At 41.4% G+C, this 16,494-nt stretch overlaps 1 protein-coding gene across 1 annotated transcript in view; it reads left to right on the forward strand.

Moving 5' to 3' along the window:
* The first annotated feature begins 281 nt into the window (after positions 1-281).
* LOC137334605 (protein kinase C-binding protein NELL2-like) overlaps positions 282-16,494 on the forward strand; it is a 169,715-nt gene continuing 153,502 nt past the window's right edge. The window contains exons 1-2 of the mRNA XM_067999417.1: positions 282-705; positions 1,386-1,514. Coding sequence (XP_067855518.1) covers positions 654-705; positions 1,386-1,514 — 181 coding nt within the window. The 5' untranslated portion in view covers positions 282-653. The remainder of the gene's footprint in view (positions 706-1,385; positions 1,515-16,494) is intronic.

Raw genomic sequence — 16,494 nt, forward strand, 5'->3', positions numbered from 1 at the left:
TTTGGTATGATGAAATAAGAAAAGGGGATATTACTCCATGTAATAAAGTCAGATTTTATCGCTGAGTTTCCCTCTAATTTTGTTCCAAAGTATTCCGGCTTCAGGTTGGATTAGAGCCAAAGGGACAGCACAGGCTGCACGCTACCGGATAAATTTAGAAAGATTCCTTCTGCAGTTGCTCGGTGGAGCAGATTTTCGCGCCTGCAAGAAACCCACAAGGGGATGTAAATAGCCCTGAACTGCCAGTTGTTTTTTTGTTGTTGCAACAGTGCCGTGTCTCCACACAGCGCTGCTAAAGCGAATCTCTCATCAGGCTCCCCAGAGACTGACACACAACAGATTCACTCTTTCATCCTCCAGCAGTACCCTCCTGCTCCTGACAGCAGCCGATCTGGTCCTGCCATCAAACTCCCACTCCAGACCTATCTTTACATGTATCCGACGCAACTGGATTTCATGGTGATGCTGTGAAGCCGGGGCTGTGATGTGCTGGGGATTGGCGATGGTCGTCAGTGTCTCTCTGTTTTTGGGCTGATTGATTTTCAGGACCGCGGCTCTCGTTCAACTGAATTCAGTCTGGTCCCCTTCCACTTTTGAGCAATCATTACCGAGGTGAAAGCACAGGGATATTATGGACTAAGAGTTTTCTCACAATGGCATTCGCGATCGTCAGGACTGTCCTCGCACTTTTTCACATCACACCAGGTAATGTCGCCCCATTTCTTCGGGGTTATAAGGGCTTTAACACCCTGTAGATGAACACGGGTTTTAACACCCTGTAGATGGAGAAGGGTTTTAACACCCTGTAGATGGAGAAGGGTTTTAACACCCCGTAGATGGAGAAGGGTTTTAACACCCTGTAAATGGACAGGGGGTTTATCACCCTATAGATGGAGAAGGGTTTTAACACCCTGTAAATGGACAGGGGGTTTATCACCCTATAGATGGAGAAGGGTTTTAACACCCTGTAAATGGACAGGGGGTTTATCACCCTATAGATGAATCGAACTGCAGTCGATTTCAAACCCAGAGCGTTTTCCAGTTAATCAAATTTAAGAGTTTACTTTTTGAGGGGGAAGATATAATGTAGCATAGTATAGAATTGTAATATTGGATAAGAGACAATCTGAGGTAGCTGACTGAGAATATGATTCCCAGTTCAATGTAAATGCATTAAAAATGAGCAAGATTTATTGAGTTGCAGCCGCTTTGTTTCCGCTCATTTAGATTTTTGTAACATGGAAAGTTAATAAAAAAACAAACCGCAATGAAAGAGGAGTCTATCGTTTTAAAAATTAAAACGGTATAATTTTAATCACCGACTTGCTTTTCATTCGGCACAAGCGGCGGTGACTGAAAGTCCAGTAACATCTGGTTGATATCAGTTTTAGGATTCGGTGTGGATCCAGCTTTGGAAATCGACGTTTTCTCCACATTGCAACTGGGTGTTTCGACTGAGGGAATTGTCCAGGTCCAAGGATTCCACAATGGAAGCAGAGCATTTTTGTTTCAAGGTAAACTACGGCCCTACCCCTTTAACAAGTCTACCTCGGTTGGAAATGAAACCGAAATGTCTCTGCAGTTTAATGTCCGAGCTTTGGACTCGTTCCAGGGAAAGCCGAACAACCATGAGGATTTGTGAAGGAAGAAGTGATCTGTAACGGGATAGGATAGAGGTGCAAGAGTGCAAATACCGTCGAGTTATCCAGGCAGTGCGAACGGGACATGAGGAAAGGCTGTGCGGATTGAGACTGTTGCTTTGTGCAGTGTGATTTTGATCAGTTACCATGCTGCGTGTTTAACACGGTGTTTGTATAAGGTATAAAGTAGAATCCCCTTCTGATTAATGATGAGTTACATCAATGATTTATGGAAACTTTGCTTGCGCCAGAACCACTCGTTAAACTAAACCGAGAGATAAACCTGTTATTGGTATTTTGTATTCATTATCAATAATATAAACGAGGCTGGGAGAAATCGAACAGGTAGATTATCGAGAATTCCATCGCACTTCATTACCCGTGTCACAAAAAAAACCCTTACCACTCAATGAATTGACAATTATAGACCTACTGATCCACATTGAATTAAATTGGAAACAGAAAATAATTTCATTAAAAAAATGTCTCTGCCCAAAAAGATTTCACCTGCAACTCAACAGGACCCGTTACTCGACAGTACACGGTGCTGGTGCAACCTTTCTGACACAAAACTGGAAGGGTCCTGGAGATAGAAAGGATCTCTCGTTCACTGTCAGTGTTTATAAGAGCGGTGTAGTTACTGTCATCCTGCTCCGCCTGTGACTGAGGGAGCTTTAAATTAGGTGCAATGTTGGCATTTCCTCCCTATTTGTAGATGCTGGATTTGTTAGCGTTTTGTTTTAATGTTTGGGCTTTGCAGTTCACATTTAAAAGGACAGTCGCGAGAATATAAACAAAGGATGGTTTACTCACAAAGATTTGTAAAATAACCAACTAAAAATCATGAATCTCATTGCTTTTTGTGGGACCTTGCTGGGCGCAAATTAGCTGCCGCGTTTCCTACATTACAATTCAAAAGTATTTCATTGGCTGTGATGTGATGGCTTTGGGGTGTCCTGAGATGTGAAAGACGCGATATAAATGCAAGTTCTTCTTTAATAAGCATAAGGCACAAGTAAGACTAACTTGAATTATTACTGTCAAGAGTTGGGCTAATAACCTATATACTCTGGAGACTTAAGCAAGGATTTAGCTTTCATTAGTATTTAGGGCTACGCTTGCCTCTTTTTGGAGATAAAGTGCAAATTGGTTTTAGTTCATCAGACCAAAATTAAAATGGTGGATGTGCACTTTTGGTGCGGGTGAGTTAGCCCAACTTAGTTATGACAACAAAAAAACCTAGCCAATTAGAAAGCACCTATAACAATGCTGTTTTCACACGTCTTAAATTGCTAAACTTGCACACAACTGGTAAAACTCACAAAAATGTCACTTACCCAGCTGTGTTCAAAACTTGTATCTTTTTATTAGTGTTAGCCCTTTTTAAAATTCATTCTTAGGACGGGGGCATCGCTGACAAGGCCAGCATATATTGTCCACCCCTAGTTGCCCTTGAGAAGGTGGTGGGGGGGGCTGATCGGGTCAGATGGGTAGTGGTGGTCGGGAGGGAGGATAGTGGTCGGCGGCAATCGGGGAGGGCAGAGGCCGTGATGGGGGGAGGTAGTGGCAGGGATTGGGGGAGAGCAGTGGCCAGCTGCGGCTCATGTGGTTTTAATGTGGGGTCGGGACGAGCACTCCTGCTATATTTTAAACACTTACCTTGTTGGTTGTGGCCTGCTGATTTTTTTGCCTATACCAATATGGTGGGTACTCGCAATAAGTGTGTAATTTCTGACCCCCATATTGGAGGCTTAGGAAACCATTTAGCACCTGAAAAATGCGTGCTGCATGGTCAAATTTCTAGGCCATAATCTCTGTGCTGAAATCAGCTAAACCAGAGTTAGCAATATTATTCAATTGAAATCAATACATTTCAAATAGAAGACCTTACTGGGGTAGCCTTTACATATGATCAGATCCTAGCATGTGAGAGTCTGTCAAAGAAAGAAAGGCAGATAGACTTGTATTAAATACCACTTTTTCACACTTCTCAGAAACATCGAAAGCATTTCACATACAATTAATTACTTTGAATTGCAGTGACTGTTATGTAGATAAATGCAGCAGTCATTTTTCACTCAGCAAGATCCCACAACCAACCATGCAGCGAATGATTGATTAATCTCTGTTTGGCATTGCTTGATGAGGGAGGATTGTTGGTCAGAACATTGGGAGAACTTATGTTCTTCTTTGAATAGGGCTACAGATCTTTAATGTTCACCTGAAGCAGTAGGCAGATGGGTCCTTGGTTTAGTTTATCATCTGAAGGACTACACATCTGACAATGCAGCATCCCCTCAATATTGTCAGCCGAGGGTATGTGCTCAAGTCCTAGAGTGTGGCTTGAACCATAACCTTTCTACTTAGAGGTGAGAGGATCACCAACTGAACCAAAATGATACCATGACAACAGCAGCTGAAGAAAGGAATTAAAGACTGAGCCTAGTATTTATATTTTACTTTGCCTCTCCCCGACCCCCCGCCCCCACCCCAGTTTACAATTAAGGGTGTTATGAAATGAAAAAAGCAAAGCTTTGATCACACTGGCCCAAATGATGCTTTCACTTTACTGGTACATAAAGATTACGGACTTATGAAACTCTGGAGGCGATTTTCAACTACCAGCTGCCCGTTTCTCGTCCGAAAAACAGGCGGGCAGCAATTGAAAATGAAGGGGTGGGGGGCACCTCAGCCACCCCTTTAATGCCCAAGACCCGCCTAATGCAATTTTCTGGTGGCCCTGTAATTAAGTGAATAGGCCACCCACCTGAAACAGATTGCTTAAATATGCAAATCGGGATCCTACACCGATTTAACGATTTGATTGCAGTTTTCAGGTACAAAAACAGGCAGATTGTGTGTCGCGCACATTCCATCCAGTTTTACCGGGTGCTGAGTGACATAACCATCAGTCCTTAAAGGGACCGCTGGATGCTGTTTGAAAAATGGCTCAGGAAGCTTGTAATTTTTTTTTAGTGGGCCCAGGAGGAGCACTCCCTCTCACCTCACCCCTCCCTCCTAGGCCCAGCCTGCCAGCCAGCTCAAAGTGGGAGCTGGCCAATTTCCTGCCCTCCCAGAACCGGCGAGTGGCACCAGGGTGCCCAACATGATTGTAAGGCCAGTATACAGCTTTAAGCTCTTTGTTTCATTCATTTTCAAGGGAATAAAGTCACCTACTATACAGTGTGCTGGAGGTATCATGATAACATCAGCTTGCTGCTTTCTAGCCTCTGGTTCTCATTTGGTTCCAGAAAAAGGAATCTTTTGATTTATAGAATGTCAATGGCAATATCAGCGCACTGGAAGCAGCTCCAATAAACTGAACTGTCTATTCAGATGGACATTAAAGATCCCATGGCACAATTTGAAGAAGGGCTCCAAATGCATAGTTCTCCCTTAAACAATACTCCATTGAATGTCCAGTTGTTTTCTGTGGGATATTGCTGGTGCAGAGTGGCTGTGAATTTGCCAACAACAGTGACTGCATTCCAAAAGCCATTCGTTGGAGGTACATTTTCACTTCCAGCCGGGGCGGAGAAGTATCCATAGCAGATCGACCATGGGCTATGAACCCTACCCTATTTTTCTTTCCATTCAATCGGACGGTGTATAAAACAGTTTTCACCCCCACCAAAAGTGACAATTACTGCCATTGAGTAAAGCGCTTTGAAACATTTCAACCTTGTGATAAGGTACTCCATGAATGCAGATTCATTCTTTCTGTGGTGGTCTTTGTTTGTGCTATCAAAGCTAAAGCTATTGTATTTTTGTTCAGTTTTCATGAATTAAGAGTTGACTTTGTTAGAAACAGGATTTATTCTATTTAAAGACATGATGGGGTCTTGTGTCTGGGGCTGTTGGATTGCCTAGGTGCAGCAAGTACAGGAAAATCAGGCAGAGAGGAGTGCATGCTTCTAATGGGCCATCCCAATTTTCCATCCATCAATTTAAATTTGCACAGCTATGGTGAAAGTGCAGCGGAGTGGGACTAATTGGACAGCTCTTTCAAAGAGCCAGCACAGGCATGGTGGGCTGAATGGCCTCCTTCTCTGCTAAAAGATTCTATGATTACAGGCGTGCGCTCCTCCCTGTATGATTTTCCTGTAATTGCAGCACCCAGTCGATGCTATAGCTGAAGACCCCGGAACAGGAAAATCCCCCCCCTCCCCACATTCTTATTGAAGTGCTATGGATTTCTTTGGTTACTTCTGCATTGATTACCAGTATTGATAAATATCACAGATCTGGCACCACAACTAGAACAGCAGAAGGATATCACTTTCTGCACTGGGTAGCAATTCTGATCATACATTCAATCCAGGCCACTTGAGACGTGAGCAAGTCTTGACAGTTATAAAGAATAGTCTAAGGCTGGAATGGGTCTTATGTTTATAAATTAATACATGAGCATAAAAGAGATAACATGGAAAAGAGAATGAGACATGTGCAAATGGTACATAGTGGCACTGTTTTGTTTGATTCTTTTTCTAATTGATATACAACATCTTAAGTGGATACTGTGCAATAAGAAGGGATGGCATAGGTCAAATATATAAAACAGAAATTGGAAAGGGGAGGAGATAGAAGGCAGAAAATGAACACATTTTGTGTGAAATTATTTACTTTGGTGCATGGGCAGGCACTGCTATCAATCCCAAAGGACTGCCTTTCTCAGGGGATGCATTCTGCATGACAGTGAGAGAGAAAGAGAGAGAGGAAAAATGAAAAGAGAAAGTGGATAAAGAAATGAATACAGAACTGTGAAATTCTGCCTAGTTTTAAAGAAAACAGAAAGAGAAGTGTTCTGTGTTTCAACCCATAGACAACTTTGCATTAGCGAGGTAAAGCAATGAACAAAAAATAAAAGACAGGAACCAGGAGACAGGGAGAGATTCCATGTAGAAGGAACAAAGGAAGATGGGTGTGGATTGATCACATTAATATTTATAAACACCAAAGCAATATTGTTTGAATTTTATTATTGATGTTACAATTAGGCAACAGGCAAATCGCAGCTACTGAGGTAATTGGATTTTCAGGGCAGCTCTCCCCAGCTCAGTGTTCAAAGCATATGAGGAATTCTGAAAGCTGATTAAAGTGAATTAAGATATTGTGAAGCTGGCAGGATGGGGAGAGTGAAATGAAATTAAACTGAGAGAAACTAGCCTTCAAAGAAGGCTAATGTGTTTAAATCGCACCAGCCAATATTAGTAACAAATGTGTGGTGAATTTGTGTGAAATTCCTTTGTTGAAATAGTGAACAGAGGAATTTCAACAAATATTGCCAAGCGCAATTTCAACCCCTTAGGCGGAGTTTATTAGCTGGTAGTACATTGTTAATATTCACTTGTTGGAAAAGCAGTCAAATGGGTTTCCAGTCAGTTAGAATAATAATGGAAATATTCAATAGATTAGAGCAAATTTTAAATGAAAGGCAACACATAATGACATTTCTCAAGAACATAAGCACATCTTTCCTTTGATATTTTCATCATCAATAAAAGGTGATTTTAATGTAGAAATATATTTTTATTTGTTGCAATTTGAGTTGGTATTGTGGGATGTAAATTGATAATTTCCTCACCTAATCAAAAGCATTTTATAAAAAAAAGGAGCAGCATGCCTTAGGCCAGAGATGTTCAAATAGATAAGTTTGCAACTAGCAATCTGCCACATTAGCTTAGGATAAATATAAATTAACTCAGTATTCTTAAACAGCGAAGGATAAAGAGTGGGGAACAACCCTTGCTTCTCCGCCAGGACTGCCATGTCACATTTAGCCAAGGCACGGGGATTGTAACTGCATGTTTCTGCTCAGTTTTTCCAAGGAAGGCTCACTTATCATATCTGTCACTGTGCCTGATCCTGAGAGAGCACAGGGGCCAGTGAGAGAGGCAGGATTGAGGATGTGGCACCTGCACAATATTAAAATTAGATTCTGATGTAAATGAAAAATACAACCCCCTCAACCTTATTTATTCTATTTTTAAATGTTTTTTAACACAGTGGTAAGACGTGGCAGGAAGCTGGAATTCTGCATGTATAATGCGAGTTACCGATCTAGCTGGGCCATTCGATGGGCAGAAAATAGGGGCATAAATTATACTAGGCCACTCCCATTGGCACAAGCCTGTGAGCAGGCTGCCCGCATTGCACAATCAGCTGTGGGAATGGTCCTTGGCTTGTTGTAGGAGGGGGGAACACCTAAAAGGGAGATGAGACAAGCAGTACTTTAAAAAGAAGTCTTTAAATTAATACATTTTATTACAAGGATGATTTGCATCTTCTGAATAATTATCTAAAAAAAAATTCCCACTGAACTGAAGCTGCCCTGTGTCATTCCTTCCCTTGTTGGCCAATGGGATTTCATTGCTTTCAGAACCATAAACAGTTCGTGATTGAAGTACTTCCATTATACAACAAATCGTGACATAGTATCCAGCACATACGCAATGGCTGAGGATGCACACTTTGATGTGATTGCCTCTGAACTGCTTCATCATTTATTGATGATTCTATTAAAGTACTTCATGTGTTTGGATCATCTAAAAGACTTGCACAGGCATTGCCAGGAAATGAATTAATTTCTGCTCAGCGAGAATGCACAGTTGGTCGTTATTGCTTCAACTCTTCTAAATAAAGATCTACCCGATGAAGATTATGGGGTAGGAATTAGTCTGAGCCTGTTTTCGGGCCTATGATAAGCTAGCGTACGCCCGAAGCAAGAGGCTCAGGGATTGATAGAAATAGGTCCTCGGGCCTCATCTGCATATTTGGGGTGGGCTGCCGGTGTTGGTCTTGCCTCATGGGTGCAACCGATTTCAGGCCACCTGTCTCGCTGACAGTGGCCCTAAGTCCCAGGGAGAGAGTTGGAGACGCAAGGGGTGAGGGGCCAGGAGTCAGGGAGCACTCCTGCTCCTTCTGGCACGTCAGGTAGGTGTTTATGACAAAAAGAAAATTCAAAAACTTACTTTTTGTTGACAGTCACAGGGGCTGCTGTGGAATCCTGAATGGAGCAGACCTGAGGTCATGAGGTGACCAATTTGTCAAAGGGGTCCTTTAACAGGTATTAGGCCCCTAATTTACATACTCAATGGGCCTAATGCCTGCTGGCAGGAAGGTAGGTTTGGGGTACGAGGGAACAATTGTGGAGTGGGGAGTTGGGGGTGGGGGGAGCATGGGGCAGTAGTTGTCTGCATTATTCTTGTGGAGTCCAGAGAAATATTCCTGCTCCTCCTAGCCCCACAAAAATAATTTTTCACTTACCTTTTTTGGGCCTCTTCCTCTTCATCGCCTAGTACAACTGGCGGAGCGTACACGGTACATGTCCCTCGTAATTGTATCGGCATCTTATGTACGTCACACAGTTAATAGGCTGCCATCTGATTCAGGCGAGTGCCTGGGCCACCCAAAGGAAGGCCCAAGTAAATATGGCGACAGAGCGGGAACAGGTTGGTAAGTTCACCACAGCTATTTTGACTCCACTACCACCCCATTTCTGCTGGACAGACCAAGTTAAAATCAGCCCCATTAAATCTGGCTACATTCTGCTCCTCTTAATTTAATTATTTGTTAACCTCTGTGTTCACCGAGAAATGTTGTGGAGATGCCGGTGATGGACTGGGGTGGACAAATGTAAGGAGTCTTACAACACCAGGTTATAGTCCAACAGCTTTATTTGGAATCACAAGCTTTCGGAGCTTTCCTCCTGCGTCACCTGACGAAGGAGGAAAGCTCCGAAAGCTTGTGATTCCAAATAAAGCTGTTGGACTATAACCTGGTGTTGTAAGACTCCTTACATTTCACCGAGAAAGACAGCTTTTGACTTTTTCAGTTTATTTGAGCCTCATTTTTACCTTGCAGACTTTCCTGTTGTTCCAGTTTCCTTCTGCCCTTTTATTAATTGTTTTCTCTCAGACAGCATTGTTGATTTTATTTGTTACAGAGCTAAAGTTTCACTGAGACTATGCACTTGATTTGCAAGTTTAACCTGTGGAATTTTGGACAAAGTGACAAAAATTAGACAGTTCTTCATTTGGAAATTAACTTTTAAAAAGAGAATCATTGCAATTATAGGTGGGGAATTTAAACCATTTATTCTTGAAGAGCCTAGAATCATTATTGCATTACAAAGTCAAGCACAAGTAATAGCAGAACATTCTAGTGACACAATGGCACTTTTGTGACATGAATTATGTCATTACGTGTTTATAGACGGATAATAAAGCTTCTTTTTAACAACTTAGCAAGGGTAACAATTCCCTTCTCAGTACTGACTCCTCCATTTTGTTGCCCGAAAGGTATTTGAAGCGGTTTCATTCTGTCGGGTATTTGTGCAGCATATTAGACATAAGGGTCAGCTGTATGTAGCCTTTTAAATGATTTTTAGTCAATAAGGTCAAACCACAACTAAGTTGTAGCTTGACCTTGTCAAACAGACGTCTTGTAGTTCTGTGAAACTTAACAATTTCAGTTGTGACTGAAAGAAACCAATATGGGGTGGGGGGAAGGGGGAAGATATTTATGAAAGCTTTGTAAGGAAAACAATTGCCAGAAAAATAGATACTGTATTGGCTAATTTCAATACTCACCACTAATGAACTCTGCTGTACTGCAAATGTGAGATTGTACAGATACTTTGTAAATGTACTTTGTCATATTTTAATTGAATAAATACAGCGTATTTATAATAAATGACATCACATGACATGTTTAAAGCATATAACGATTATAGCCTAGAAATTACACAGAATGATATTGGCCCAAAATTTGCTGTCAAAATAACGGTGAGGCTAATGGCGCTCACTGTTATTTATGCGCAAAACGCACAGCAACTTCAGGCGAGGGCAAGTGCGCAGTTAAACGCGGATATCCAAAAGTTGCTGGCCGAAATGCGTCGCTCCACTGTTAGCTTCGTGAAAGTGGCATCTCGCTGTCTGCCTCACCATTGAAATCCATTGATCCACTCGAAACAGTTAAGCATTGTCTACAGTCCTGACACTCGCACAGATCTTGGTATCAGCTGAAAATTTGCAGATCGTGCCCCCAACACCCACATCTGGATCATTAATAAAAATAGTGAAGGGCAATGGTCCCAACACCAATCCCTGCGGGACACCACCGCTCTCTAAGCAGATCCAAATCCATCTATAACCACTTTTTGCCAACGGCCTTCCAGCCAGTTCACAATCCAGCTCAATATATTACCACTAATACCATGGTGGTACATGCAATATTCTTGCTGGAGTTAACATAATTGGTTCACTTGGCAGAACACAAGGGAATCAATGTGATATTCTCTCTGGATAGTTCAATATTACAGTCTCTTCACAGAGTAGTCTTCTTTAATATTAATCCATAATCATTTAGAAACTTCATTACAAATCAATGCAAAGCTAGATCTTGCCTTTTAAAATTGTTACTTTAAAGATTTTTATTTTAAATCCATCAGATTTCATGAGCTCTGTCTGGAACCCAGCCAGGTTTACCATTTTACTTTTCCCAGCACGGGCACAGAACCTTATACAGCACAAACATACTAATGCCATTATTGCAACCTCCTGGACTCTGTCTGCCTTGGTGCTGAAATCAGTAAAACCACAGAAATCCATAGAAAGAGAACCAGTTAGTTATTGATTTGGCCTGGTCCCATATCTATGACTGTCTTTCTAACAGTTTGAGAGCTCCCATGTGTTCATCTGTTTATTTCTGTCAGTCTCTTTTCCTGTGTTTGTCTTGTATTTCCCAACACCACATGTTGTACTTTTATTTGTGTGTTCTGGGAGCTTCTTTCCCCCTGTGTTTTTGGGGGTGGGTCTCCTCTCTTTTTGTCTATGTATTTTTGGGGATCTCTTTCCCTAAGTTTGTCTCTGTATTTCTGTCAGTCTTTTTCTGCATGGTAGTCTCTGTTTTTGGCACTTTCTTCCCCCGTGCTTGTCTCTATTTCTATCAATCCCTTCACGTGTGTGCGTGTTTCTGAATTTCTGGGTTTTCTTTCTGTGATTGTCTCCTTGTTTCTGGGAGTCTATTTCCCTATATATGATTCTTCTTTTGTCAGTTTCTCTCTTCATATTTGTCTGTATCTCTGTTTGTCTCATTATGTCTGACAGTCTCTTATCCCCAGTTATAGTGGATAGTTTAGTTGGACATTACTATAAAAAGATAGCTCAATGATGCCACATCTGATCCCTGAACTAACCAGAGGTGAGTTACATTCCAACATGAGCGAGCTAAAAAGAATGAAGTTTGTAATGTTGGTGTGTTTAATTGCAAAGTGTGCAGTAGCCACCTGATCCAATAACACCAGACAGTCACTGAGTTTAGCACCATCATGTTATCAGCCTGCTTAACTATTTCTTAAGACAAAGCATGTATCACAATGTCAGCAATGTACACCAAAAATCATCGATGTATAGCAATTCTGCAATGAACGTAGAGATTTTTTTAATACATTGACAGTCACTCATCTCCAGTAACTCATTATTATGTTCTGTGCTTTATTGCAGCACCTATACCCTTATGGACCTAGCAGCTTTCCCCTCCCCCACTCACTAGTTCCTTCTCTATGCTAAAAGTGTATTTTATATCACTTTTTGACATTCTGTTCCTCTTGCTAAAATTCGAGAAGCGGCTTTTTGACTGTGTGTAAATTTTGTGCTTTCAGCTTTCAGTGTTTTTTTCTGGCACTGCCAGGGTAATATTTGTTGATAATGGGCTTCAGTTTCTTGCAGATTTTTGACAGAGAGGTTTCAGAGATCAGCAGATCTACAGTTGACAAGGATTGAGCTGCAGCAACTCACTCCCTGCTTGTTGTTCGCTTTTAACTACACCTTAAAAAGGCTCTCTGAGCTACAAAGGCTTAGCAAAATAATAGCAGCTGTTGGAGGGGGAAAATACATTACGCAACTAGGCTATCTGCTGCATGGCATTACTAGGTGTAAACATCAACATGGATTTGAATTTTTCAGGATTACCGACTTTTTTGATAGCTTACATATGCCAAATGAGATTAGCAAAGTTGGTCCACTGCTCCAGATTCTCCCCAAATACTGCAAGATGTTTACATATATGTTGACTGTAAGATGAAGTCTGTTAACATGTGTGCAAGAATTTACTGCAGACATTAATAAATTGAAAACGTTGGCTACTTTGGGATTTTTCAACATATATTGATACTTGTTAATCCATATCTCTCTTTTGAAATAAAATACGCATCAAAACATTCGTCATAATTATACACTTTCATGAATATATTACATTGGGCCAAATTTTGTTGTAATGGCATTTGCCGCTAGTTAGACCTGCCCTTGCACTTTTAGGTTTTAAAAATTTTTGCGTGCCAAGTTGCTGAAAGTGCGAGCTGATAACGGCATAGGGAGGGAAACAGGGCATCTGGGAGCTGAGTGAACAGGGCAAGCAACTGGGTATCTCCTTAAACAATCAAATTGAAGGATTGAGAAATAAACAGTGCAAGGACTGTGTAAGTTAGAGTGGATGAATTCAATGTCAAATCAGGTACAGAAAGAGAAATAAAGCGAGGTAAAGAAAGATTGGATTAAGAGAGTGAAAAAAGAGACAAAAAGGAAAAGTAAAATAAAAACGTAAAATTTAAAATTTTACATTTTTAAATTCTCCAGCAACAATTAGAACCTGAAGACTCCACAATTGTAATGGTTAATTTTCAGTGCCATAGAGGTTGATTGACATTTATCACGTCGTTAAAAGGGTACTTAAGCTTGAAATGAGAAGACTTAACTTTCTGCGGCGAGTTTAGTTTGTATTTACCGCGCAAATACAGCAACTTCGTGCCATTCAATGCATGTCAATGGTGAGGCAGACAGCGAGATGCCATTTTCACGTTTAACCGTGCATCTGCTCCTCACCTGAAGTTGCTGTACCATTTGTGCACAAATAACATCGAGCGCCATTAGCCTCACTGTTATTTTGACAAAATTTGACCCACTATAATAGGACTTAGTAATATTTAGATACACATCGTGACAGAGTAAGATTCAATGTATGGTGGCATAAATAGGCTGAGGTAAAATCATTAACAATGTACAAAGTTTAAATCAGTTTAACATACTTTAATGTTTAAACATCTACAGGGAAAATAAATCCACAATGTACAAAGTTTAAATCAGTTTAACATACTTTAATGTTTAAACATCTGCAGGGAAAATAAATCCATAAGCCTTGAAATTACATCGTGTGATATTACCATGCGATAGCCTAATGTGCTCATATGAAATTCTTTTGTTCGATATTTTAAATCGAGGTTTTGACCTGTTTACCTCCATTAAAATATTATAGAAAGGAATTTACAATGTGATAAATGTTTAAGCACTACTACCTTGCATTGTAATTTAAAGGTCATAGTTTTGCATTACAAATTCACTTAATAAAGTCAGATTGCTTCAAACCAGCCGTCTCAAAATAAAACAAGAGCATTTGTAGATCATGATAGTCTTTGTAAAACATGATAAATAATCATTTGTCAGCTGTTGAAGCTGTTAAAGCATAGTGAAGTAGGAATTGGTCTTTGGTGTGCTCGTTTCCCGGTGAAAAACAGGGGCAAAAAATACCAATTTCATGGGGTATGTCCCATGACCCAAGGATGAAATATATCCAACCTCATACTGAATTAGGCGATTTTCCAGGCATCTCTGGCAGGGGCCTATACCAGGCGTTAGGCCCCTTGCATATATTAATGAGGGGCCTAACGCCTGTTTTGAGGGTCGCGGTGCTAATTTGGGCTTCCATGAGCAGAACAAGAGCCGGACCTGCTCCACTTAGGTTTTCTTATTGTGGCTAGGGCCCAGCAAGCAGCCACCACCAAACAGGTAAGTAAAAATATTTTTTTTACAGCTTGATGTGGAGCCAGGAGGAGTAGGAAGCTTAGGGAAGCCGCTGACCCGCGATTGGCCCTCTTCCCGCTGTCCTTTCCCCCCCCCCCCCCCCCCCCACCTTCCAGCGAGGTAGACGGTCTGAAATTGATCCCTTGGAAACGAGTGAGCTGCCTCTAAAGGAATGATTGGCATGGGCAGGTTACCTGAAATATTCCAATGAGGCCCAAGGCCCAATTTAGGAGGAGCTTCAGGCCTCCAGGTTTTGTGGGTGCTGTCTGAACACCATTAGTTATGCACCTGAAAACAGGCTATAACCAATTTCAACCATCCATTTCTTAGCTAAGTACATGCACTCAGAAATAACAATCTCGCTTGCTGGCTTGTTTATTCACAGCTATGGCACTGGTATAGGTCTGAAACTATCTAGTTTCTGCATCAGTCAATCATAAGTCTTTGCGAGAAAGTGTCACTGGAATCAGTGAAACAGCAGAGAGTTTAGGAACATAGGAACATAGGAACAGGAGTAGGCCATTCAGCCCCTCGTGCCTGCTCCGCCATTTGATAAGATCATGGCTGATCTGTGATCTAGCTCCATATACCTGCCTTTGGCCCATATCCCTTAATATCTTTGATTGCCAAAAAGCTATCTATCTCAGATTTAAATTTAGCAATTGAGCTAGTATCAATTGCCGTTTGCGGAAGAGAGTTCTAAACTTCTGCCACCATTTGATTGTAGAAATGCTTTCTAATCTCACTCCTGAAAGGTCTGGTTCTAATTAATTCTAGTTGTAACACCAGGTACATCCATGACCACTTGATTCTGTAATTCTGTGATTATTCGGCTACAGCATGAATATTAAAATGTCTCAGGGCAAACCAATCTTGCAGTGGGGGCTTCATAAAAGTGTTAGGCCCCATATTTGCCTGTACAAAGGGCCTAATATCTGTATTAGGCATGGGTCATGCACGCCAATTTTTTTGGGCTTTACCAACATTGCAGGTGGCACACTTCAGGCTCATAATGAGCATACGCTTCCTGCCCGCCATATTGGAGGCTTTGGGGGCTGTTGTCCGCCCAAAAAAACTGGTGCAGGGCAGCCGAATCTCTAATTCACTGTGTCATGAAAGTTTTTTTTGCGATAGCTGCAGGCCCCTTTCCATAAACTGTCAGATAAATGGGTGCCTTGTTCACTTGGCCATCAGGCAAATGGACACCTCAATTGAGCTTTATTTTGTCAGGAAGGCCTGCCCCTTCATCCATTGCCCTGTTGGAGTTGGGAAAACACTTACGATCGATAGCAAAACAACAAAGTAGATCAAAACCAAACCTGCACCATGTGACTAGGGATAGAATCATAGAATGGTTACAGCACAGAAGGAGGCCATTCAGCCCATCAAGCACATGCAAGCTCTTTGTAAGAGCAATCCAGTTAGTCCCATTTCCCCGTTCTTTCCCAATGAAACAATGAAACAATTCTGTCACATTTTCAAGAAAACAAAACATAAAAGGCATCGATATAGGCACAGTGCTGAAGAACAGCGATTCACTTCAAATTGCTAGATTTTAAATTTCAAATCACTACAAGGCATTGGAGCTATAAACTATTACACTGGTACATGGAGAAACATCTCTTTTGTTCCATTTTCATGTTAATTTTTGTAGATGTGTTTTCTTTCTGATCCATATGATTCCGTCTATCGCTGCTATCCATGCTATGTGCTATCTCCCTGCTTCAGAAGGTGCATCTACAACCGTTTCTTAGGCCTTGGCATACGCTGGCCTTAAGCTGGCCAATTAACGGCTTGTGAGAGTGGTATGTGGTTGTTTAACCTTATGCTTGACCTCATTCCATTAACAGAAGCTTCTCGCCTCTGCTCAGTATTTCCAGAAATGATCACGGAGATTGACAACTGAGCATGTGCGAAAAGAGCAGTGAAAGAAAAAAAGGCTTGCATTTATATAGCGCCTTTCACAACCTCAGGACATCCGAAAGTGCTTTACAGCC

This window comes from Heptranchias perlo, chromosome 18 (assembly GCF_035084215.1).
Source record: "Heptranchias perlo isolate sHepPer1 chromosome 18, sHepPer1.hap1, whole genome shotgun sequence".
NCBI classification, from domain to species: Eukaryota; Metazoa; Chordata; class Chondrichthyes; order Hexanchiformes; family Hexanchidae; genus Heptranchias; species Heptranchias perlo.